The sequence below is a fragment of the Lynx canadensis genome, chromosome C1 (genome assembly GCF_007474595.2).
Source record: "Lynx canadensis isolate LIC74 chromosome C1, mLynCan4.pri.v2, whole genome shotgun sequence".
Taxonomy (NCBI): Eukaryota; Metazoa; Chordata; class Mammalia; order Carnivora; family Felidae; genus Lynx; species Lynx canadensis.
This window is the reverse complement of record NC_044310.1, coordinates 101,848,477-101,875,251: the sequence shown is the minus strand read 5'-3', so window position 1 is coordinate 101,875,251 and position 26,775 is coordinate 101,848,477. Positions and strand designations below refer to the sequence as shown.

Sequence of the window (26,775 nt, the reverse complement as noted above, 5' to 3'; positions counted from 1 at the left end):
TAGGTAGAGAGATTGAAAAAACTTTCCCATTGCAGAGCTGGTCAGTACCAGTCCTGACTGTTAAATCCAGGCCTGTGTGGCTCCAAAGCCTAGGTTTTTACCTGTATGGTTTCCCTATTATCTACACACAGGAGGAGGATTTTTGTGGGAGAACAGTTTATACATATAGCTCTTCTGTACAGAGTGTCAATTTACATAGTTGGTTCACAGAGTTATATAGGATACTCAAAAAAAAAAGAAATCTGCTAGCCATTTCAGTCATTATTGGCCCATGTTTTTAAGGTTTTTTTCCTTTCAGAGGAGGAGTTCAGGCAAGAGCATATAACAAACAGTGAGGTAAAGGAGAGCATGTCACCTTTGAGGAAGAGGAGGGGTCTGGGGCCTAAAGTACAAGCGACAGAGTGGTTGAAGGTGCAGGGGATGAGCCTCTGGGTAGGATAGGGGCAAGGCAGGAAGGCATTGCACACCATGCTGTGAGTTTGTCTTCTCTCTGTGGGCAACCTCAGCAGTCTGCTCATTGGCCTTCTTCCTTTACAGCCTGGAGAACTGGATCATGTCCTGATTGATCTCTGCAACCGACTGGCAACCTAAAAGAACAAAGCAGTTAAAAAGCTTATTTCTCTGTGGGGCACCTGGGTGGCTCAGTCGGGTGAGCATCCGACTCTTGGTTTCGACTCAGATCGTGATCCCAGGGTTGTGGGATCGAGCCCCGTGTGGGGCTCCACGCTGAGCATGGAATCTGCTTAAGATTCTTGCTCTCTCCCCTGCTCACGCTCTCTCTCCCTCTGTAAAATAAAATAAATAAATAAATAAATAAATAAATAAAAAAGGTAGATGAAGATACTGGATGAGTAATGTTATTCTGATTGCCTTGAGAATTATTTTGTGAGCCTGTGCCCGTGTCCTCTTTCAACACAGCCATGTCAAAATGGCACAGTAAAAATATGTAAACACCATTTTAGTATTAAAAAATCAATTCATATGGGCCATAAATACACTTGACCTTTATCTGAGTGCTGATAAGGCTCATGGATATAGGAAGTATCTTTCAGGGAAAAGTATGAGTCAGAAATAAGAGATGGGATGAATATTTCATACAGCAGTTGCCTTCCAAGGGAAAGCTCTGCAAGACGAAACGTACTTCTTTAGTGGAGGAGCTTCATTAAAATGCAAAATTAGAACTGTAGATGAGATTAGACACAGGGAGTGAGTGAAGACAGTGACATCAGACAAGAAACACGAGGAGCGGGGAGGAAGAGAGGGTAGCGTGTTGGTACAGACCGGGGAGTTGTGGCCTTGAGTAGAAGGGAAATCTCTGGTGATGATGAAGCAGAAGGACTTGAAGGCCGGGTTGTGTAATGATTAATTTAAGCTGTTTCCACATGGGCGATGTGTGTACCCTCACCTCTCAAAACACAGCTTTAGCATAATGTATCACTCACCAAAATATCACCCATGAAAGGCTTTTTTCCCCCTAAAAAAGGAAACATAGGAAAAATTTGGGTTTCACGCCTGGGTTGATTGTAGTGGACAGAAGTGTCAGGCATGGGATACATAAATAACCCACAAACTGAACTCATACAGCAGAAGCAGGACCTCGATGCCAGAGGCGGCTCTCCTGAGGATGGACAGTGGTCTTAAGAGCTTTGGGTTTCCCCAGAGCAGAGGATAGTGGGTCTCCACAGCAGGCAGACCTACTCAAGGAGCACAGAGATGCCAAAACAGAATCGCCGGTACGTATTGTAATAAAAATCATATGCAAACGATGTAAAAATGTCTCCATAGTTGCCTCAGAGTTATGCTGCGATTGCATTTTGGGACAGTTGGACACACAAGCTTTGGTAATGCTTCTGTACTTATTCGACTCTCCTCAGATTGGCTTCTGGGTCTCATGCAGTACCAAGGGCACCGCCCTGCACTTGGCAGAGACTCCATGAAAGGTGGGGAGAGAATGCATATTTATAACTTTTTCCTGCTTTTTCATTACTGCAAATTAGGAGGCTATTTACACTAAAATGTTTCTGGCTACTTTAACCCGGAGTGGGTAATGACAAACAATAAACCTCAAGAAGGTTCATAGACTTTTTAATTCAGCCTCGTCCCCTTATGAAGGACAAGGCCTTAGGTCTGTGCAGCCTCGTGTTGGTGTGATTTATATGTGGACATTTTCCAAGACCGGTCCTGGTTCTAACCTTTCTGTAAGATAATTTCAGCAATTGGTCTCACGGTGAGAAAAACATGACCTAAAAAAATTTTTTTATAGTTATTTATTTTTGAGAGAGAGAGAGAGAGAGAGAGAGAGCAAGGGGGAGAGTGGCAGAGAGAGAGGGAGACACAGAATCTGAAAAAGGCTCCAGGCTCTGAGCTGTCAGCACAGAGCCCCAGGCGGGACTCAAACTCACGAAATGCGAGATGGTGACCTGAGCTGAAGTTGGACGCCTAGCTGACTGAGCCACCCAGGCACCCCAAAAAAGCGTGACTCTTAAACTTATTTTGCTATCAGTATAGGGTTCTCCTTCCGAGACTGTATGTTACAGGGTCATAAGGGAAAATATCGCACATCTCCAGGGGAATTGGGAGAGAGAAATCATATTAACTGATCCCTCCTGAGTGCCGGTTTTGTGTCAGGTGTCTCAACGCACATTGTGTGTGGAAGGGCTAGGGGGTGACAGAATCTAAGGGGGTTCACGCCGTGATTTTGCATTTTAGTGAGTTCTACCAAAATCCCTGTCCAAGATCCCTTCACCCCGGGGACTAGTCTGGGGGTCTTCTCTGGGGGAGGGACTCTTATGCAGAGGATGCCAATGGAAGCCCTTCTGCCTCAGTTTCTTATTCTTTCTCTTCTTCCTTCTTCCCTGTGTCACATTTGGTTGCGATTACTAATTTTTCTGTATCTACACTTAAAACCATACATTCTCATTGCGGAACAGTTAGAAGGAGGGGAATATAAACTGTCTGCCATAAACGTGCTCACAGTTTGGTGTCTTTCTTTGCCCCCTTTAAAAAAAGGGTGCTCTCCACTCCATTTCAGAAGATTTTCCAGCCCCCATTTCTAGCCCAGTGATTGTGAAGTGTAAACTTTGGGCAGAATAGAAGAGGTTTGTTATTGTGAATCCCCCCCAACAGGCTTCTTTCTGTTAAAAGAAGATCAGGCATCATTGGCAAAGATGGAAAAAAAATTTGGGGGAGCAGCGGAAGTCATTTCAACCTCCCGGAATCTGTAGAAGCTCATGGGTCTTCCCATCTTTCACCCCCTTCCGTCCCAGGGGCAAAACACACCAATATGATATCTATTCACACTCGTGCCTCATGGGCTCATGCCCATGAGGAGGGATCTTGGTGACCCCATGTCATTTACTGACTTATCTTCATAGGCTTTGAATAGTATGATTCCAGTTCAAAGCTGAATTTTTTTTCTTGAATTAATCTGCTCAGCAGAAAGGAGGCTGGTGCTGGCGTTAATGCTGATCTAAGTTTTCTAATTTGTATCATTCAAGCCCAAAAGGTTGAGTCCGCAGCCCAAATGGGCACTACTAACACAACTTGTCTTGCTCGAGGGCAAGACACTTGTCTAAATATCAGACCAAAGCCAGACTTGAGAAGAACCTGGATGCCTTGCCTTGTGCCTGGCACACAACAGACGCTCCGTAACATTTATGGTAACAAGTTAATGAAAGAAAATGGTCTTGATTTCACATCAGAGCTCTTGATTGATTGTTTCCTTAGCAGACAAAGACAATCAAAGACACAGCCATTGGCCGTTGGCACTGGGTAGGTGGTTCTCTTCTGTGAGACTGTTCCAGGCATTTTAGGACATTTAGCACCTCTAGTCCCCCAGCACTAACTACCTGCAATACCCACCTTGCCATCTTGTGCCGACTAGAAAGAAACTAAAAACTCCAAACCAAATCTTTCTGAAGACAGCAGTCATCATCTTAGTTTAAAAACTACTATTTTATAGGTCACTGGGATCCCAGGCTCTGCTAAAAACTTGTACATTTCTATGAGCGCTGCTTTACAATAACTTCGTTTTTGAGTGAAATCCACCCGCATGTAGCTTCGAGACATTCACGTTTGTCCAGCTGTGGTCACACAGGATGACACTTCTCCCTCTCCCCCCTTCTTTCCTCCTGTTGTATCTATCTCCCCAGTTCCTCCATGCCTCCTCCTGGACATAATTTCTCAACTCCTCACAGTCCATGAATATTACTTAAAAGATGATTCACAGAAACACACCCAACAAGCCTGACATGACCTGAACAGGCCAGAGTATAATGGGACCCTCTTTCCCATAACCTGAAATTGCATCTGCTTTTGTAGCAAAGGTATCACGTTCTGCGTTTGTGCTCCATCTTTGGAACATCTCTTCCCTTCTCTCTCTTTTCGGTGGCCACCGGGCCGGGGAAAGCTAAGCCAGAAGGAGGGGCCGCCACTCCTATTCCGCAGCCCTCATGCCTTCCCCTCCAAATCAGGAAAAGAATTGTAAAAGTTTTGGCACAAAAACAGACACTTAGATCATGGAACAGACTAGAGAACTCAGAAATAGACCCACAAACCTATGGCCAACTGATCTTTGACAAAGTAGGAAAGAATATCTGATGGAATAAAGACAGTCTCTTCAGCAAGTGGTCCTGGGAAAACCGGACAGCGACATGCGGAAAAATGAACTTGGACCACTTTCTTACACCATACACAAAAATAAACTCACAATGAATGAAAGACCAAAACGTAAGACAGGAAGCCATCAAAATCCTAGAGGAGAAAGAAAGCAAAAACCTCTTTGACCTTGGCCGCAGCAACTTCTTACTCAACATGTCTCCAGAGGCAAGAAAAACAAAAGCAAAAATGAACTATTGGGACCTCATGAAAATAAAAAGCTTCTGCACAGCGAAGGAAACCATCAGCAAAACTAAAAGGTAACCAATAGAATGGGAGAAGATATTTGCAAATGGCATATCAGATAAAGGGTTGGTATCCAAAATCTATAAAGAACTTATCAACTCAACACCCAAAAAACAAATAATCCGGTGAAGAAATGGGCAAAAGACACAAATAGACGCTTCTTCAAAGGAGACATCCAGATGGCTAACAGACACATAAAAACAGAGTCAACATCACTCACCATCAGAGAAATACAAATCAAAACCAAAATGAGATACCACCTCACACCTATCAGCATGGCTAACATTAACAACTCAGGCAACAACAGATGTTGGCGAGGATGCGGAGAAAGAGGATCTCTTTGGCACTGCTGGTGGGAATGCAAACTGGTGCCGCCACTCTGGAAAACAGTATGGAGGTTTCTCAAAAAGCTAAAAATAGAACCACCCTACGACCCAGAAATTGCACTACAAGGTATTTATCCAAAGGATATGGGTATGCTGTTTCAAAGGGACACATGCACCCCCATGTTTATAGCAGCACTATCAACAATAGCCAAAGTATGGAAAGAGCCCAAATGTCCATTGATGGATGAACGGATAAAGAAGATGTGGTATATATATATATATATATATATATATATATATATATATATACAATGGAGCATTACTCGGCAATCAAAAAGAATGAGATCTTGCTGTTTGCAACAACGTGGATGAAGCTACAGGGTATTATGCTAAGTGAAATAAGTCAGAGAAAGACAAATATCATATGACTTCACTCATATGTGAAATTTAAGATACAAAACAGATGAACATAAGGAAGAGAAGCAAAAATAATGTAAAAACAGGGAGGGGGACAAAGCAGAAGAGACTCTTAAATACAGAGAACAAACTGAGGGTTGTTGGAGGGGATGTGGGTGGGAGGATGGGGTAAATGGGCAAGGGGCATTAGGGAGGACACTTGTGGGGGTGAGCACTGGGTGTTTTACACAGGGGATGAATCACTGGAATCTACTCCTGACATCATTATAGTAGCCCTATATGCTAACTAATTTGGGTGTAAATTGAAAATAAATAAATAAACAACAATAACAACAACAAAAATAATTGTAAAAACTTACCTGTGAGGGCCATGGAAGTGTGGAACTCGTTTTTTATAATGTTCAAAAGTTCCTTAACACCATCTTCACCCTGCTCCCAAGAATGAGGGCGGGGGAGTGGGGGGGACACAAAAAGAAGCGTGAAGGAATGTTCTGACCATGGGCTGAGTATCAGGTCTGGGTGTGCTCACAGCTGGGGGGGTTGCAGAACAGGGATGTCTGCGGAATTGGAACTGTGCTGGGAATACGGGGCAGCAAAGAGGAAAAGATGGGGTGAGAGCGCCTGAGAATGTGTACCCTGTGGCAGAGGAGGCGTGGGGATCCAGGCAAGGGGGGACTGGTCCTCAGAAATCTGTGGCACCTTGAGAAACGGCTAAGCTTGGAGGGCAGACCACAGGAAAGTGTGGAAACAAACAAGAAGCCCAGTATCTCCTGGCTGGGTCTCACTTTGCCACTCTCACCTTGTAGGCAAGACCCCACAGGATTGGTCTCCCCAGAAACACACACTTAGCCCCAAGGGCCAGAGCCTTGAGCACATCGTTGCCAGTTCGGATCCCACCATCCAGGTACACTTCCATTTTCCCTTTCACAGCAGCCACCACTTCTGCCAAGGCGTCAATCTGAAAAAGAGACACGCAGGGCTGGAGGGAGTTCCGTTTTCACTCTTGGGGGTCATGGGACAGAGATGGCCCCTCACCGTGGCTTAGGAACAGGAAGTCCAAGTGTGGGTGAGGTCTACCAGTGTCTTCCCTTCCCATGCCCCAGCTGTACTTCCCCTCCCCTCCCAGAGCAGTGCAGCTGTGTCCCCAAGCCCCGGGGACTTCCTACAGGCTCTCCTTCTTGCCATTTTCTGCCCTGACAGAGCACAGCTCCTCTCTGACTCGTTCAGCTGTCTGTAGCTTGGAAGAAACTCTTGGTTCCTCTTCACATCCTAAAGGAGACATTTCCATTTATGGTGTTCAGTTTAATATTCTTTTTTTTTTAATGTTTATTTATTTTGAGAGAGAGAGTATGTGTGAGGCAGAGGAGGGGCAGAGAGAGAGAGGGACAGAGGATCCAAAGCAGGCTCTGTACCAACAGCAGCGAGCCCGTCGCAGAGCTCAAACCCATGAACCGTGAGATCATGACCTGAGTCGAAGTCAGACGTTTAAACGACTGAGCCACCCAGGCGTCCCTTTCCTGTTCTTGTTTCTAAAGGACGTTTTGACTTTTGATTTTCTTCTACCTTCTCTGTTTCTAGGGCGGCACAGGCAGGAGTGTTCTCCATCACTGAGGCAGTGGGTGTCGTTGGCACAGAGAATGTGACCAGCCTTGGCCCAAGTGTCCGGACCTCAGGCTGTCTTGTGTAACTGGGCTACACCTTGTTCCCTGCATACCACACATGAACAACTTGTTCCTGGCTCCCGTGTGGGTTATCGGAGACATGGGGGGGGTGGGGATGGAAAAGCAGCAGTACTGTAGAAGTAAGGAAAGGCAAAACTAAAGCAGCTTATCGGGGCGCCTGGGTGGCTCAGTTGGTTGAGCGGCCGACTTCGGCTCAGGTCACGATCTCGCAGTCCGTGAGTTCGAGCCCCGCATCAGGCTCTGTGCTGACAGCTCGGAGCCTGGAGCCTGTTTCGGATTCTGTGTCTCCCTCTCTCTGACCCTCCCGCATTCATGCTCTGTCTCTCTCTGTCTCAAAAATAAATAAACGTTAAAAAAAAAATAAAATAAAGCAGCTTATCACTTGGCCTGGCTTCTCCCCAGACTTTGTCTCTCACCTTGCCTCCTCAGTCCCCGGCCTCACCGACCCATGGTGCCCCAGACCGGGCTGCACCCCTCAGCGCCTCTACGTCTAAGAGGAGGGCTGATGGGAGAGTCTGGGAGGAGGGTCCTTGAGGACAGCATTCTGGAACTACCTATGGGCTCCTGTTCTGTGCCTCTTGAAGGGACAACTGGAGAGGAGGAGAAACTGGACGCTCGGGGGACTTCTGCTGCCAAAGGAATCCGTGGGAATTCTACCTCTATGAGATCCCTTGGCCTAGACTGAACAGAATATGAAATCAGGGAGGAAAGGACTTTGTACTCTAGTTTACAAGTGGAGAAGAACTGAATACATTTTATTTTTAAAAAAATTTATTTAATGTTTTTATTTATTTTTGAGACAGAGAGAGACAGAGCATGAGCAGGGGAGGGGCAGAGAGGGAGGGAGACACAGAATGTGAAGCAGGCTCCAGGCTCTGAGCTGTCAGCACAGAGCCCGACGCGGGGCTCGAACTCACGGACTGTGAGATCATGACCTGAGCCAAAGTTGGACGCTTAACCAACTGAGCCACCCAGGTGCCCTAACTGAATACATTTTAGACTTACATGTGCTAACTGGCAAGAATGCATGTCCAAATAAGGGGTATTTTTATAGCCCCAGTGTGGTATTATTTGGAATATTCCTATGATGTTGTGAAAAAGAGATAAATGTATCTGTGCAAACTCTTCCAATGAGCCGTATTGGACAATGGAGGTGAAGGAATTTGAGAACAAAGGAGTGAATTTGAGCCTCGGATACAGTATTGCTTTAGAGTTACTTTCAATAGGTCATGAGAGGACATTCATTAGAGCCTTCTGGCTACAGCTAGCTTACCCTTTTCCCAGGTCTCAGGAAGAAATACAAGGAGTGTTAGACATGGAACCTTCTAAAAATGGGAACTTCAAAGAGTCATACTCCTCACAGTGAGGCACTGGCCTCAGGCACAAAACTTAGATAAATGCCCAAACACTCAGTGCCCAAACACTCAGATAAATAACATTTGAATGCAATATTTAAAAAATCAAATGGCAAACTTTGACCTGTGAGCTGAAGGGCAGCGGGTGTGTGTGTGTGTGTGTGTGCGCGTGTGTGCTTGTTTTTGTAAATAAAATTTACTGGATCTGGGGCCAGGCCAGTGGTGAGATGAGTGGAGGTAGTTTATGCAAATACAAGGACAGATCCTATCTTTATTTAAAATGTTGATATTTTAGGGACACCTGGGTGGCTCAGTCGGTTGAGTGTCCGACCTCGGCTCAGGTCATGGTCTCATGGTGCATGGATTCGAGCCCCATGTTGGGCTCTGTGCTGACAGCTCGGAGCCTGGAGCCTGCTTCAGATTCTGTGTCTCCCTCTCTCTCTTGCCCCTCCCCTGCTCACTCTCTGTCTCTGTCTCTATCTCTCCCTCTCAAAAATAAACATTAAAAAAATGTTGATATTTTATTCACCGTGGATTACTGGGCATTAATTTAAATGTTTTAAATAGTGCATTAAACTATTATTTATCTTACTAAGCGTTTCTGGCACCCTCTCAAATTTTGAGCCAGAAGTGGGTACTTCACTAGCTTCACACTAATCTCGGCACTGGCCCCCGATGACCTTGGTTTTGGTTGTTCAGTCAGACGTCTTGGGAGAAGGACATGTGGATCAGCATGATGGGGAAGGAGAAATTCTCTCTCTGGCTCCTGCCTTTAGCAAGAGGCATTCTCTCTTGAGGAAGTGCAGTGAGAAGTGTAGCCTCTTTCACCACGTATTACTCAGTCCTCCCCAAGGAAGCAAGAGTGGCTAAATGACTCATGAGAGAGAGCCTACTGCATCGTGTTTTATTAGAGTTATTTCAAGGGTGAACGTTCGACTCTATTTGCTGCTTGCTGGTGATGGGCTCTTTCTTGCTTTCTGTTCCTATCTATAGACACGATTGCGACTGCCCAGGACCTGCTATAATCTTTTGCAGCCTGTTCTGCCAGTTCCTGGGTGTGTGGGAGGAAACCTGTGGGCATTCTCACGGGAATTGGGTGAGAGAGCTAGCATGTGCTCTGCAGATCTACTTTCTCCAAGGGTCATAGGTCAAGATTTGGGATGAGAAGTAGGAGGCCCGACTATTCCCTTCAATCAGCCCTTACGGAGAGGCATGGCACACGGGGCCCCTTGCTCTCCATGTGGGCTTGCCATTCTGTGTCTGTTCTCTCTCAGTGAGAACCTGGAGGGTTCTCCCTTGGAAAGGAAGAAGGGGCAAGTGATTGGCACCTGAAACCTCCAAGCTTCACAAGCCTTGAAACGTACGGATTGGCTAATGAACCTCCTACATCTCCCGGAATTCATCTTCAAGACTGAGAGAGTGCTAAAGATTTAAGGACAGTGTTTGATGCTATTGTTTAAAATAGTGAAAGCTTGGAAGTCGTCGGATGTTCGACGATAGGCTGTTGGTTGTATAAATTGCCCATTCCTACTCTATACCGTTAAAAATGAGAGAAACATATATATTGAACTGAAGTGATGCTCTTAACACATTGGTAAGTGAAAAGAGAAAAATTACAAAACCGTGTGTAGCTTTTTAAACCCAAGATGTCATCTTTGCCTTAAGAAGTAGATGAAAACCATTACCAAAATATTGTCGCTAATGAGAGTGATGAAGTTAGGGGTGATTTTTATCTTCTTCTTTTTGCATATGTATATTTTATAATTTAGCTGCAGTGAACATGTTTTATTTACATAATAAAAAGGCCTGAAAGAGAGAAAAAACCCCACTTCCCTTTCTTAAAATAAATCAAGTAGGAATAGAAGAATCTCTTGAAAAATATAAGTGATATATGTCCATGAAAGTAAATCAACAATTCATTCCCATTTAAAGATTCTTTCTCTGCCTGCCTCCTTTTCCTCCGTAATGGGCGTACATTCAAAAGATGGGGGGGAATTACAGACTGTCACAGATTTTTAGAAGAGGGTTCGTATGGCATTTTTTAGTTTTACTGTGAAAGATGGTTATTTATTAGTTTAAGTGAGGCAGTGTTCCTTCCCAGGATGTGTGACATGAGAAAATATGTCCTTATACTCCATGCACACAGGCGGTCTCTGACTGAACACTTCTTCCAGAAGGTAGGAAACCTCAGCGCCTTTGGAACGTCTCTCCTATTGACATTTAACCACTAATTAACTGTGTGATCTTGGATAAGTTACTCAACATCCTTAAGCTGCAGGATCCCCATCTGTAAAAAAGTGATAATGATCCTATTCTTGTAGGACCATTGTGAGATTTAGAGATGTCGTATGTGAAGTTTGGAAAAAGAACCTGGTACACAGTAGGCTGTTAATGATGAAAAGTCCTTGCAATTCACAGGTATATGCGGATACCTAGTAAGGGAGACGAGAGCGTAGGCCAAACTCCACAGGGTACCTTCCTGTGGGTACGCATGCACACACACACACACACACACACACACACATGCCTCTGAAGTTACCCTACTTACAGAAGCAAGAACGCCATCTAGCTGCCTCCCACCATGGTTGGAAACAATGATGCCATGGACGTTGTGTTTCACGGCTAACTCTGCGTCCTCTTTTGTCAAGATCCCTTTAAGGATAATGGGCAATCGAGTTATGCTCTGAAGCCAGGAGAGGTCATTCCAGCAGATGGATGAGTCAATGGGGGACATCTGGAAATAAGGTATTGAAGTTCTCTGTGGGGAAGAAATGAGAGCTTTGGTTTTTTTAATTTTTTTTTTTTTTGAGAGAGAGAGAAAGGGAGAGAGAGTGAGCGAGCATGGGGGAGGGGCAGAAAGAGGGAGACACAGAATCCTAAGCAGGCTCCAGGCTCTGAGCTGTCAGCACAGAGCCTGACGCGGGGCTCAAACTCATGAACCATGAGATCATGACCTGAGCCGAAGTTGGACGCTCAACCGACTGAGCCACCCAAGCGCCCCAAGAAAAGAGAACTTAGACCTGAGCTCCTTTAAGATTATTTGATCCATTCCAAAATGAGACAGTCAGATAGCCACCTTTCATTAGCCTTAAAAGAGGAGCCACAGAATCAACAACACTGCCGGCTCCTTTTCCTAACAAACTTTGTGCAAAAGAACTGCTATTTCAACTGCTTATTCATTAACCCTTAATTGTGTCCCTGATCAATAACTATGCCGGAATCTGCAGATACAAAGGCAAATAAGACATAATCCCTACTTTAAAAGAACTTAGAATATAGTAATGAGGTGGATAAGCAAAGGCACGTCTAGGCCTGTGTAACATGTTATGTTTGAGATAGGCACAAGGTTATAAGCGCTAAGAAATACTTCAATAACCCTAAGTCAGATACTACCTCATATTTAACCTTGGCTTACCATGTGAATAAAATATCCATCAATCCCAATGTGTCTCTGGGATCTGATATAAGGATTCCAGAAAATCCAAGGCTAATTTGTGGTGAATGAGTAGAACTGTTAACTCACTTGGCTCTGTATCACAGCCATTCACTAGCTGAAAAGCCCGGTATCATTATTGCTGATGCAGCCAAGGCATTCCAATGTTCCCATGATTTTCTGTCTCTGGGGCACTCCGTTGCATCTGACTAGGATTTTTAAAAAAAATGTTTATTTATTCTTGAGAAAGAGAGAGAGAGAGAATCCCAAGCAGGCTCCACACTGTCAGTACACAGCCAAATGTGGGGCTTGAACCCACGAACCATGAGGTCACGATCTGAGTTGAAACCAAAAATCGGATGCTTAATTGACTGAGCCACCCAGGTCCCCCTGACTGTAGGGTTTTAATGGGGAAGTGGCCTTTGCAGTCACCTATTTCAGAGATTCCAAACAAGTGTGCTTTTGCAGCTCCAGGAATGAGTTCCAGGTGTAGAGAGATTCTGACCCTCAGTTCTTAAGGCAGCAGGGTGGGGCCTGGGCTGACTACACTCCATGGGCCAGTCACCCTGTCTACGAGCAGCCTCTTCAGGGGGTTAGTTAACTTAAATGTGTCATCCAAAATTATCATTTTCTTTTTTTTAATTGTTAATGTTTATTTATTTTTGAGAGAGACGGAGTGTGAGAGAGAGAGAGGGACAGAGAGCGAGAGAGAGAGAGAGACACACAGAATCCGAAGCAGGCCCCAGGCTCCAGGCTCTGAGCTGTCGGCACAGAGTCCTATTCGGGGCTCCAACTCATGGACCCCGAGATCATGACCTGAGCCAAAATCAGACACTCAACTAACTGAGCCACCCAGGCGTCCCCCAAATTATCATTTTCTAAGTGTCCCATAAAGTAGAAAATGTAGGAAGAACTTATTTAATTTACTCTCCTATGCCATGAAGAAATCCTTTCCGATGCTTTCCTATTTCTTAGCGCCCAGCCCTGGCCTGAACACTTCTTTCTGGTGACAAGTGGATAGCGCCAGCAGTGAGGACATTGTGTGTTACGTTCTGTTTTCCTGGAAGCCCTGGACAGCAGGAAACGTGGCATCTGCAGCATCTGGCAAGAGCAGGCATTCCATGCACTTTCGTGGAAAGAGAGAAGGGAGGAAGGAAAAGAGGAAATCTGCCTCCTGTAATGCCTGCCCGTCGGATCTGGTATCTTTCCTACCTCCTTAAGCGAGTGAAGGTCTTTGAGCAGTAAGTTCAGCTTTAAGTCCAATTGGTTTCGGATGTCATGTCGCCTGTTGCCCAGTTTGGGCACATCCACAGTGATGACCAGAGCTTTGAAACCCAGGGATTCCACCCTCTGGACCAGCTGTTTGCTGAGCTGCCGGTCTGGATGCATGTAGAGTTGGAACCACCGGAGGCCCCTGGGGGCAGTAGCAGCAATGTCCTCCAGGGCACAGGTGGCAAATGTGCTGGTGATGTAGCAGACCCCGGCTGCTTGGGCCGCTGCAAAGCAAACAGTACAGCTCAGGTGGGAGGGCAGGATTCTGGAAGGGGCTGAGAAGCCCTCCGAGTCTGTGCCGCTCTGACCAGCTTGCCCTGACAGTGAAGGTAAAGCTTGACTTCATTCTGCTTCCCGCTGGGGTAGGAGGGAGAGGGGGCCTTAGATCAGGCTGGGAGGCCCAATCCTGTCTGGGTCCCCTGCTGTATAACCTGTCTTCCAAACCCTGTTGTCCATAGTCGGTATTTCCAGTTGGAGGTGTCACTTAGTCCCCAGAACCATGTTGGACCTGCTACAGCTTTCAGATGGGAGAATGGGCTGCTCGTGAACTTGTTAAGGAAACAGAAGGGAACCAAGGGTGAGGAAACGTGATTCCAGTGGAGAAGGCTGAGCTTTGTCCTGGGAAAAGCATGCTATCTGAGTTAGAAAAATGTCGACTCCTCCCCTTCTTAGTTGTGTGGCCTTGGGTCTCATTTTCTTCGTCTGTAAAATGGGGGTGGGGGAGCTACTACTACCTCTCCTACAGAGTTGTTGGGATATTAAACAAGATACTAAACATGGAAGCATTTTTAAAATTACTAAGTGACATGCTGTACATATGTTAGTGATAACGAGGCTGGCGAGGGTGGTGGTGACAGTGATGTTGACACTGCGGCATATTTCTCATTTCCTACTTTAATCATTGTTTTCAGTAGGATTCTCCAGCAGGTTAATGTCACTACCATTCAGCAGCCTAAGGGCAGAGAATCTGGCCTAATCAAGATTTAATATTTTGGGGCACCTGGGTGGCTCAAGTCGGTTCAGTGGCCAACTCTTGATTTCAGCTCAGGTCACGATCTCATGGTTGGTGAGTTCGAGCCCCACGTTGGACTTTGTGCTAACGACTCGAAGCCTGCTTGGGATTCTCTTTCCTTCTCTCTGTCCCTCTCTTCCCCTCAAAATAGATGAGTGAGTAAATAAATAAATAAATAACTTTATAAAAAAGGTTTAATATTTTCAATCCCTAATGTCAACAGGAGATACCCCATTCTTTTGCCCCACTCCAACAACAACACCACACGTTCAAGCATGAACTTTTGGGAAAGTAGTCATTGTCCTGTGGGACATTCGTATTTCAGCCTGGCCAGACTGGGTTCCTAACCAGACAGATGTCATTTGCGACTCTAGAATCCTTGGATTCCTTACTTCGTCTATCACAGAGTCAAAGGAAAAGATCCCAGAGAGGCCCTGGGCAACCTGCAAATAAATTATTTCCTAGATTTGGCCTATAGTAAAAATTACAAAGGGAGTCATAAGACTATTTTTAGCCTCTCACCTCCCTTCTTCCTTCTCTTCTCTCTCTTTCTCTCTCTCTTTGGCAGAGAGGGATGAGAGAAGAGAATAAGGGGCTCCCAAGAAGAAGACACACCCAATAAAAGCCTTTTTGTCATATAAGATGATGAAATCAGTCAATGAGAAGGGAAGCACAACATTGGGGCAGGAACACCTGTCAGGGCCTTTGTTAGGACATCATGCCATGAATCCCTCCTCATCCGAAATCCAGAGACCATTCAGCTCCAGCCCTGACCCACGAGAGGTCAAAGAGAGCCCTGTCTTTGAAGTCACACTGAGAACCCCTTTCCCCACAGACTACGGTGGCCTGCACCCCTCCTTTGAAGGGTGGCTTGCTCGATTTCCACATCCATTTATCCTTAGCCCCCTCTCTAACCACCCAATGTTATGGAAATGGATGTTTTCTCACTCTTAGGTGAAATGTTATACAAACATAGCGTTAAGCATCCTTTTTCCCACACACTCTTAAATTGTGGCCAGATTGCTGTCCCTGAACTCCTCCTAAGAGAAATCCTGCTACTGCTCTGAAGGACACTTGCATGCTTTGGGGCCCCCAGGGAAGGGAGCCTCAAGGTGTGGTTGGTTCATACCTCTGGCTGTGCTCATTTCTCCATCCGGCCAGACGAGGCAGTGGAAACCCGTGGGTGAGATGCAAATGGGGGCAGTGATTTCCTCCCCTTGGATTGTGGTCCGGGTGTCCACGTTTACCACATTTTTCAGGTACCGGGGACGGAGGCGGATTCTGTGCTCAGCAACAAAGAGTTTTCTGTTGGTGGGGTTATATGCAGGTGCTGCCTGGTGCCGGGCCTCCAGATTCCCATGCAGGAATACACCAGACTGGGACCCAAGAAACCTCTGGGGGTGGGGGGTCAGTGGGCTCATTAGGCCACATAGACCAACTTTCCTTCAGAAAGCTTTTCCCAACACCCTGGCCCACCTTAACCCCACTTTCTCTAAACCCCCAGTGCACCTATGGTTCATATTGCCTCTGACTTTGCTCTGGCACAGGTCTGTGTCTTTGAGTTTTGTCTGTCTGAGCAGACTCTCAGCACTTGGATGCTTTGGTTGATTTACCATACCTAGCAAGAATTAGAAAGGAAAAGAATAAGCAGGAAGGAGTTCGAGGATCTTCCCTCATGGGTTACAAACAAGCCTCTATAAAGTAAGAAAAGGTCACCGAAGGAGGACAAATCCCAGAGCACGATCATGGCGGAGGTTTTGTTTTGTTTTGTTTGTTTTTGTTTTTTGCTAGAGGCTAATTCATTTGAAGATTTGACTTGACTACTTCTTTAGAAGAAGGCGGGGAAATTCATAAATCATAAATATATAAAACACACTTTTAAGTCCAATAGATACTTAGCCTCAGGGTCCAAAAATGCTTGTTTTTCACAAAATATCATACACAAACATAGAAAGGTTTGCTAGAAATACTGGTTGTACAAACTTGTGTTACTTCGTGAAATGGAAGTAGTAATCCAAATTTCATCATTGTCTCACAGAAGCAAAATGAGATAAAGCAAGGAAGGGGCCTAAAGGTAGTGCTAAACAAGTATGAAAATACAGAACATCGTGTTCACCTTGTATCCCATTTTTCAGTTTTCTCCTTACCTCTCTACTACAGGGGTCAGCAAACTTTTTCTGTAAAGGGCCAGATAGTAAGTATTTTGGGTTTTGTGGACCATGCATCTGTCACAGTTATTCAGCTCTGCTGTTGTGATGCAAAAGCAGCTGTAGCCAATACGTCGATGACAAATGTAATTTAAATGGTTGGTTCTAATAAAACTTTATAAACACCGAAATTTGAATTTCATATAATTTTTACATGTCACAAATTATCATTCTTCTTTCGATTTTTTTCAACCATTTAAAGATGGGAAACAAAAATTCTCAGCTTGTGGACCATCCAAAATTAGGTGGTGGGCCCAATGTGGCCTGTGGGCTCGTTGCTGCCCCGTGTTCTACCTGCTGCTGTTCCAGCCCAGTTCTTTTCCCTTGAAATCTACCTCCTTCCACCCCTAAGACTCTTTGGGTCTCCATATGTCCCATGGACGTATTTCTCGATGTACAGTCTCTCCTTCCAGCCAGAAGTTTAGGAACTCAGGAGATTTAGGCTTACCCAGCCAGCTTCTCCTCCAGGCCCAGGTAACTGGGGACCCTGGACTCTTGTCCTATCTTGTCAGGTGGCAGAGTTGCTGGGATATAGAGGGAGGGTGACTCACGCTAGTTCTGCAGAGCCACTAAGATAAGTTTTCTCTCCATCCATCCTCTTCCCAACCACCTGCCCACTCCCCACAAAAAAAAAAAAAAAAAAAAAAAAAAAAAATTAGCCTCTGGCAAAGCCCAAAATGAATATATCTTGACTACTTTGTGTCCTCTGCAGGCAAAAAGCAGGGCTGCTATGCTCCAAGGACTTCTCAACTGGTGCACATGAACTTAACAATAGAAAGGATACAGAAGACCAGACCTTTTAAAGGCTGCCATGTTGTCATCCCGCGTGAAGCTGTCATCTGCTCCGCCTTCAATAAAATCCCAAGTTGACTTGGGCAGACGCTCCCGGGCAAAAGCCTGAAAGTCTGTCAAACATGCCAAAGGCATTTCTGGACCTTCAGAAGAAAATCCAAAACCAAATACCCAGTCAGAATATGTCAGAAATAGAGGACAGGGTGAATGTGGGGGGCTCTGTATGGCCTGGTGCTATTTGGATTCAACATTAACTCCCTTGGATTCCTTCTTTCAATGAAGGTAACTGCCAAAGATGCCCACCCCCCTGCTCCCATTCTACCACCCCCATTCCCAGCTGCTGATTGCCTGGCTTTCTAAATATCCCTCACGTCTGTCCCCTCGTCTCTACATCCGCCACCTCAGGTCCAGTTGAGGCCTTGCCATTTCTTGTAAGATTATTACAAAAGCTTCTTATCTTTGTCTCCTAGCCTCCAGATTCACTGTCTATCTTGTCTCCCTCCAGCTTCTGGGATCTTTCTGAAACACGAGTCTGATCAAGTGCCCCTATGATGGTGTTCACAGCTTTCTTGGACCAGCTCCTAACTGTCTCACCAACTTCATCTCTATGTGGCTTTTCCTTGTCATTTGAGTCACTATGAGCATTTCCTGAACTTGCCCAAGGGCTCTTTCCTACCTCTGTGCCTTTGGGGGAGGAGATCCATCAGGCTGGGGAAATTGGGGCTAAACTGATAACTATCACCTGGGAGTTCCCAGGCATCTCTGGGTGAACTAATTGCTTGGGGCTCTGCTTGACATCAGGGAGAAAGCTGACTGTTTTTGACTCCTTGGCTGGGTCACTGAACATGTTCGCTTTGAGACCAAGAAAACAACTATGTGACCTGCATTCAACCTATGTGACCCCCAATCTGCAGCAGACCTGGAACCCGGTGCTTCTGATAAACCCCTCACTCCCCTAAAAGAGGAAAGAAGGTAGGGTTTGAGGGTAAATCCCTCTAGTAGGGGCAAGGACAGGGGTAACTCTAGCTGCAGAGATGCTAAAGGCCCTGGTTGTGGTCAGAGACAGCATGTGGAGCTCCTTCATAAGAGGATTCCAGTAGGAAAGGCTGAGAAATCTGTACTTCATAGTCCTGGGCATCTCCTTGGCAGCTGGCAGTGGGGTAAAAATTAACCAAAAAAGTCTGTGAGTAGAAACGGAATGACTTTTAAATCATTGACTGAGGGATAGGGATTGCCCCCAGGACCTAGGGCTTCAAACATGAATGGAGTGGTTCCTCTAGTGGACAAGGGGCCAAGGAGGCCAGATGAAATATGGAGTGTTGGAGATCTTGGTGGGGGCAGGGATGGGGCAGAACTGGCTGGAAGGCATCCAGGGCCACACCAGAATCTAGTCAAGTCAAACAGAGAAGTAGCCCCAAACATCTACCCAAGGGGCTAAGCAAAAAGAAGTTATGGCAGGCAGAAAACAAAGCCCCTGGGATGTGCAGTGGGTTCTGGATGGGGAGGATAGCAGCAGGAATTTGGAGCACAGCCATAGAGCTTTTTATAAGCAACACACTTTGTCAGTGGGTGGGCAGGGAGTTGTTGAGGTGCTGAGTTGAGTTTGACAAAGCACAGGAACCATATCTAATTTATCTCATCCCTGTCCGGCCCTTTAAAGTCTCAGTGACTTTGGCCAAATGAATTAATCATTGTATTTATCCATCTGTATTGTGATCACTGATTTAAACCTCTCTGTGCACAAAAGAGTTAACATAACAGGATCCAGAATGCTATCCCTCAAAAAGCCTGCTTGCAAAGTTAGACCTTGGTTGGAGTCTGGGAACTTGGATTTCAAGAAGGTTCCCAGTACTCCCTGATAAGAATGGCATGGCTCACTGTGTCTAAACTGTACAAACAACATGGTTTATGCTGAACATCTGCTTTCCCTCTGAGAGTCTAGAGTTTTGGCATGAGTTTGGCAGAGAATGTCAATATGACCAGCCCCCAACAAAAAGCCTCGGGCAATGAGTCTCTAAAATGAGCCTCCCTGGTGGTCAATGCTTCACGCATGTTGTCACAACTCACGGCTGGAGGAATTAAGTGCATCCTGTGTAATGCCACTGAGAGCAGACTCTTGCAAGCTTACACCTGTTTCCCTCTAGATTTTGCCCCACGAGCCTTTTCCCTTTGCTAATTTTGCTTCTCATTCCTTCTCTGTAATTAATCATAGCTTCAACTACATGTTATGTCCTCTGAGTCTTCCTAGCGAATCACTGGATTGGGACCCCCTCCCCGCCGCCAACATGCTTTGAATCCCCAGGCATTAGGATAGTATGTGACAGTGAGTTGCTGTTCATGAATGTTCATTACTTGAATTTAACATTCCCCTGTCTGTCCTCTCTCTGCCTTGTTGGATGAGAATTCTCCACCAGGTTTCTACTCCTGATGTCTCAACAAATCCCCCATATTCTATATATTACACACTCACAGAAATGCTCTTCTGCAGCTTTCTAGCATCAAACCCCAACAACACTTGAGTCTAATCCAAGAGAAATGGCTTAGACTCACTCAGAATTACTTGCCTGGAATAGTGGGAATTAAAGCATCTGGAACCTGCTTGGAAAGAAAGAAATAAGGCAGCATCTTTATAGATACCAAACACATTGTTATCACATTTCTGTTTGCTGTTTCTTTTTCTACTATTTTCTTTCTACTTCCCTGTGAAGTAGACAGAGAAGGTATTAGTGTCTTCATTTTGCATTTGAAGAGAATGAGGCCTAGGATATGGAATAAATTCTGAAAGATCAGGCAGTAAATTATGACAAGGGAAGGGTCAGAGTCATGCCTTCCGGTAGCCCCTAAGGATAGACATTCTCCTTTTTTGCTTTCATGATGCCGGGCAAAATAGTTGGTTCACATAAATTACTTGTTTTATTGAATTTACAATAATTTTGTAGGGTGAAATTTTTTACAGCTTAGTAAAGTACTGAGCCCATTATTTTTATTAGAGGTCCAATATAAGGCCTGTAGTTGAACAGAAGGACAACTTCATTGTTCAAAGCTTTCCCCAAAGTTGGAAGAAAGACTTAGCACTCCATGTTTTTATGTATCTCCGTTTGATCAATACCAGACTTAAAGCCACCAGGAATTCAAGCGAGGATCCAGATTATCTAATGGTTTTCTTGTATTCCCATTTTATTTGATCTCTGCTGCATTATCTTTTCTTCTTTTCTCCTCTATCCCAACTGCCCAAGAGGAAGAGAAAGCAGAGGAAGCATAAAGAAGGTAAAAGTCTTTGGTGCACTGACCAAGAGCCTTAGGTCCTTGTAGTTCATGTAATTTCTTCAGGCTTTTTGTCTCTTGGTAGAAAATCATGAAGTACAACTAGCATATGAGTGATAAGAAAGCACAAATATAAAAGCAAGGACATTCAGTGGTACCCGTTGCTAATGACTTGAAGTTCAAACAGCTTTCCTTGACGGGGGAAGAAAGAATGACATAGACTATAACCAGTAGGCGTTTCAAGGCAGATAATTGCCATTTGATCTAACGCAGTTAGGTTAGATAAACAAGTTGTCTTTCTTTGAAGATTTTAAATGATTCATAATACATGTTGATGTCACTTGAGGATTCTGGGATATGAGAGCTTCTATTTGTGTGAGAAACCCCTAGGTGTTCTTTAAGAGATCTCGGGGCGGAACTCACAGGGCAGGTCATTGAGATATAAGGGAAGCCAAGTCTGCCTCTGAGGGCCCAGCTCCAGGTGCAAGTGCTTGATGCTGAAAGGTGGTGTCCTTCAAGACCCTCTGGCTTGGTCCTCAAGCCAGAACTTAAGCCAAGTTTTTCATTGGAATGGTAGAGATAGCATCAAGGCTACACTTTGGGGACCTTGCCTGAGAGATTACACCAGTCAAGGTTGGCTGAAAGTGCTTTAATCACTGTATATGAAGTGACAGCCTCAAGGAGAGTGGCTGCAAAGCCTACAGCCATCACCATAGCAACGGCAGCCCTGGGAGGGGAGTGCAGGGCTGGGGCCACAGTGACGACAATGCCGGTAACTGAGGCACATGAGTCCCCAGGGAGTCCTCCAAATGGGGCAGAAAGGTCAGGGTATAGGAGTTGGAATTCTAGAAATATCTGGTCAGATATCAGAGTGTCCCTAACCCTGGAGTGGCCTAAGGAACCAAGACTTACATCTGCGTAGGAGTGAGGGGACACGGGGCCAGCCTAGTTGTTTCTGTCAGCCTGGGATCAGTTCTGGCCTTTCCCCTGAGCCCTCACATAGTATGAGTGAGGACACAGGACCCCTTCCAGGCCACGGTGGCCCAAACATCCTACTCCCCATGGTGGAACATGACTACAGGCCAGGAGAAGTTTAATCACTGAAAAGGAAAACCAGCTAATAGGAGTGGTTGCGGGGTGGTGGGCTGAAGAAGAGAGATGATTATTGCAAAAAACGGAACAGAGCAAAACAAAAAATGGCCACCATGACCTGGAAGGGGTCTGAGCTATTGTGACCTAATTAGGTCATTAGTGACTCACTGGCCCACCTCTCCAGGCCACAAGGACCACAGATCCTGCCTGGTGAGGATTAGTAGACAATCAGAGTGGAGAGGGACTTCAGAGGGAGGAAGAAATGTGAGCAAGCTCATACCAGAGCAGAATTGAAAAACAACCTAAGTCTCCTATCTCCACGCTCAGTGCCCTCGCAGTCCCTTCCGGATAGTCTGGCAGTGGTACCTGGAATTCACTTCTTATTTGAGAACTAGCTTCTCAGCCTAGACCTAAGCCTTCCAGAGACTGATCTACCCTGGATCGTTCCAGTTCCTCCTGTTCTCCTTCTGCCCCGGCTTGGTTAGCCCACAGCGGCCCGAAAGAGCTGAAGTTCGAGGTGTAGCACAAATCAGACTAGTGGCCAGGTCAGGGAACTAGTGTAGTGGCTGCAGCAGACTGAGACGTGGCCTGCTTTGGGGAGGTTACTGACACTAACTAGTGATATGATCGCCGGCAAGTTACTTCCTCTCCCTGGGCCTCAGTTCCTCATTTGAAAGCTGTAGGTTTTCATATGTTCCCATTTAATCTCTACCAGCTTTGAAGGCACCAGAAATTAAAGGTTGGGCTGAGGTCCTTGGGGTTTTCACATCCTGTGCTTCCCTGGCCCTTACATGCAAAGACCTGGTTTAGATGTGGCTGTTAACATTCTAGTTCACCATGTACTTCATAGCAGTGAAGCACAGGATGGAATGAGCCCATCATTAGGCTTGTTTCCTAACACCAAGTAGCTGGGTACTCACAGCCTTCCTTCCCTCTTGCCTCTCAGCCTTGATGCCTCTCTTTTTAGAAGCTGTTCTTCTAAATAGCTATCATAGCTATTTAGTAATATCTATCTTACTCCATATGTATACCTCTTCCTCCTTCCTCAGTGTATCCAAACCATTGGCTGATTTTTTTTCCCCAGGGAATCATTCTCACGTCTTCCCTTTCCCTGATCTTTCTCATTTCCTTGACCTTTTCTGTTTGCAAACCAAAAATAACTCCATCGTGGTCAATAAGATTAGTGCTACATAGTCCCTTGGATCACGAACAAAACAGTTTGGGGCACCTGGATGGCTTAGTCAGTTAAGCATCGAAATTTGGCTCAGGTCATGATCTCGCAGTTCGTGAGTTCAAGCCCCACGTCAGGCTCTGTGCTGACAGCCCAGAGCCTACTTTGGATTCTGTGTCTCCCTCTCTCTCTCTGCCCCTCCCTCACTCAATCTCTGTCTCTTTCTCTTTCAAAAAATAAACATTTAAAAAATTTTTAAAAAAGTTTAAAATTTTTGAAGTCACATTAGACCAAATAAAGAGCCTTCAAAGCCTTTGAAAACACCCTCTTCTTTCTCTAAGTAAGCTTGCTTTCCTTATTGCCATCATTTATGAAAAATAAAAGAAACTATCTATTACATAATATTCTTAGTTTTCGGTTTTGGCCAATGACTAGCAATGCAACAGCATTGCTTTATACTCATTTGCATTGCAAATATGCCCATTTTCTGCTACTTTGCAAATCAAGTGGGTATTTCCAATGACCTGGGAATCCAACCACTATTTTAATAGCATTCTTTCTGTGGGAAAATATGTGTTGAGTCCCAAACAAATGACTTCCAAGTAGAGTTTTGGAGCACAGCCATGTTGTAAGTTGTGTGCTTTCTATGGGGTGTTGGAGACTGTTGAGAGCACACGGGGAGACATTGATCCAAGTGCTCATACAGTGTTTTGAAAGGTTGGGGATTTTCTAATTCTGTTAAGCAGTGGGATCATTTGATTACACAAAGACCCTTGGAGACAGCATGATGGCTCCTTGATAATAAAATGTCGATCAAATTGCAACTGTTTATCACGTGCTTCATGATGTCATGCACTATATAGATTGTTTTATGTGCGTTAGTATTTCACCCCTTATGATAATTCCCTAACACAAATGTTGTTATTCCCATTTCATTGATGAGAGACCAGAAGCTCAGAGAGATTACTCAGTTAATACTGTGCCCAACATCACTCATGTGGTAATGTTCTGACTTCCATAGCTTGGAGCTTAAACACCATGAAGAGAAGCAAATGTGTACAGCCAAGTGTGGTTTATAGAGTGAAAGAGTTGGCATTTAAATGCCATGGGTATATGTAGCTTTGCTCCCTTCCCTCAACAAGATGCAATTCAAGTAAGAAAATTCCAAAAAAAAAGAAAAGAAAAGAAAATTTCATTATTTAGCTGGTCATAAACAATAACGAGTTAAGCAGCTCAGCAGTCTTACCAATCTAAATGCACTCTTACATATACTATTCCATTGGATGCTCACCATAACCCAGTGAGATCATGATCAGAGAGTAGATGTACAACAATCCCATTTTATAGATGAAAAAGTTAAAACCCAGAGGATCCAGGTGAATTACCTATGCTCACACAATGAGAAGAACAAAGTCTGACCAGGAATCCTTTTGACTTGCCGTGGCTATAGTGGTGCTGCTGTGGAGTGTTAGTGGTGCCTTAGGAGACATTCAGGTCTCTGTCTTGCAGGGTTGGGAGAGCTGCATAAAGTGGGCTTGGCCACAGTTCCCACACAATCTAGGCTATCGGGAAACGTGTCCCGGATGGAGATCACTGCTCTCACCTTTTCATTTGTTCAAACAGGATGGAGGGCGCAAGACAGACAGATCTCAGAAACTACACAAATGATTACAATGAGCTCTGACCTCTACTCTTTTCACCATGGACTTGAAGTGTCAGAGGCACATTTCTGTCTGATGGTGGTAGTCCCTGGGAGGAGGCAGCAGGAGAGAGATGAGAAAGGACAAGGCCATTGGAAATGGGGAAAACCCGCTATGGAATGGCCCTGTCTCTCTTTGCCTTCCTCCTAGCACTCTCACTGGGGCAATGACTCTGGACTGGAATTCTGAAGGCCATTGCTTTCAGTTGCTCATGATGTTCCAAAAGGCATTCATAGTGGAAGGAGTCCATGGAGTTGAGAAGATAGACTCTCATAAGCTTTGAAACTTGGCCCACGGGGGCTCAAGCCTCAGCTCTGCTACTTGCTCACCGTGGTTCCATGACAAAGTTATTTGTGAAAGAAGAATATTAAGGCCTATCCCATAGGGCCCATATGAGGACTAAACACCACAGTCTGTGTCAAGTTCTTGTGCCATCACAAGTGCCTTGTGTAGAGTAGTCATTAATAAATGGTAGATCCAAGTGCATTACTCTCCATGTTGACGGCATGTGCATTCTCATCTGAGGCTCTGGAGGTAAAAGTTGCTTCAGTTCTGTGACAGCATCATTTAAACCCTGTGTCATGTTTACTTATCAGTTCATCCAACAAGATTCACTGAGTACACACTGTCAGCCATGAAGGCAGAGATGTTTACTACTCATCATATGTTCTCTGACATTTCCTTCCCAGTTGCTAAAAGAGAGACAGGGCTATATGACTAATTCTGGCCAGTGGGTTGGGGCGGAAGTGACATGTGTCAAATCTTGGGCCAGGAATTTAAGAACCGATGTGTGCCCCTTCATCTTTCTCTTCTTCTGCTACAACAATGTGGAGGCCCTGTTCCCCAGAAGACATAGCTATAAAATAAAGGCAGCTTGGGTCTCTGAAGCACCATTTGGACAGGAGTATCCCTGTAGATCAGTTGATTTTATATGAGCAAGACATAAATATTTATGTGCTAACCCACTAAGATTTCAGGGTTTATTCTCTATGACAGCACAACAAGCCTACCTAATATATCCAGGTGTTGTGTTGAACAATAGAGATTGAAAAACTTACATGATTTCAATCTCTGCTCTCAAGAAGCTTAAAGTTGAAGGAGACAGATTTCAATAGCTCATTCTCGGTTAGTTGCTATGGCATAGAGGGTAACAGGAGTCCTTTTCTGGGGGAAGGGTAACTATCCGGGGATTTAGGAATATTCCCATTTTTTTCTCAATAATATTTCTCAACGTCTCACAGCTGATGTTCTACTACCATTTAGTTTAGACAAGCTCCAATTCTTGGCAATCCATAAAATGAGGATATGACTATCTTAATAGAGATCTTGTATGACTAAAAGGATCTTATAAAATGCAGAATAGCCTAGTGATTAAGAGTCAAGTTTTGGGAGTTTTGCTTCCTGTTTGGATGTAGAAGATCACAAAAAACTATTTCTCCTCTGATGCTATTTCTAGACTCTCTAATTTGTTCCACTGATCCATTGGTCCATCTTTCTACCAATACCATGCTGACTTAATCACTGTTCTTGGGCAGTTCCCTCCAGATTGATGTATAGATTCCGTCTGACCCAATCACACTCCCAGAAGGCTCTGCATTGGAGGGAATTGGTATCTAGTTCCATGCAAGCTTATTTTTCAAAGAAACTACCCTGGTCCAGTTGTTTGAGAAGTTAACTTCTTTGCCTTTTAGAAGTGATAGCCATGTCACTGGTTTCCTCTGCTGGTGGTCAGGAAGCAATGGTCAAGTTACAAAGTACCTGCCCGAGGGCTGAGACTTTTCCCTCTTAAGGACACCCATAAATATTCCACTGAGTTAAGACTTAACTTTGCTAAACATATCCTTCTCTGTAGTGTCTTTGAAGCAAAGCCTTCCTTTGATAGTTCCCTGGAGTCCCTCTACCTACCTGTCTCTACACAGCCCCTTTTTGCTGGATCATTCACCTTGGAAACTCACAGTCAGCACCTATGATGCTCACATAGTCTCTGACCTCTCTCCTAGATCTCCTGCGACTTCGTCTCCTTCTCCTGTTGCAAGCACACAGAAGACACCCAGTAACAAACCTGAGATTAGCGTCTTCCAGTCCTTGGGAAGAGTGGTGTCCAGAGGAAGCTGGTGGGAGCCTGGCTTGCTGCTGGATGTGGTAGGGAG

The 26,775-nt window shown here is 45.0% G+C and overlaps 1 protein-coding gene across 2 annotated transcripts; it reads right to left on the bottom strand.

The window, feature by feature from the left end:
- On the bottom strand, positions 1-26,775 carry HAO2 (hydroxyacid oxidase 2). 2 transcript variants are annotated; one of them, XM_030327624.1, is made up of 8 exons: positions 26,688-26,775; positions 17,403-17,541; positions 15,529-15,680; positions 13,328-13,611; positions 11,231-11,440; positions 6,445-6,603; positions 6,005-6,074; positions 1-587 (listed from the first exon to the last, which is right to left on the bottom strand). In XM_030327624.1, the coding sequence occupies exons 2-8, from the start codon at positions 17,531-17,533 to the stop codon at positions 532-534; spliced, it is 1,062 nt and encodes a 353-aa protein (XP_030183484.1). In that variant the 5' UTR covers positions 17,534-17,541; positions 26,688-26,775; the 3' UTR covers positions 1-531. The 2 variants fall into 2 exon arrangements, with proteins under 2 accessions (XP_030183484.1, XP_030183483.1); XM_030327623.1 differs by lacking the exon at positions 6,005-6,074 and having other exon boundaries at positions 26,688-26,744.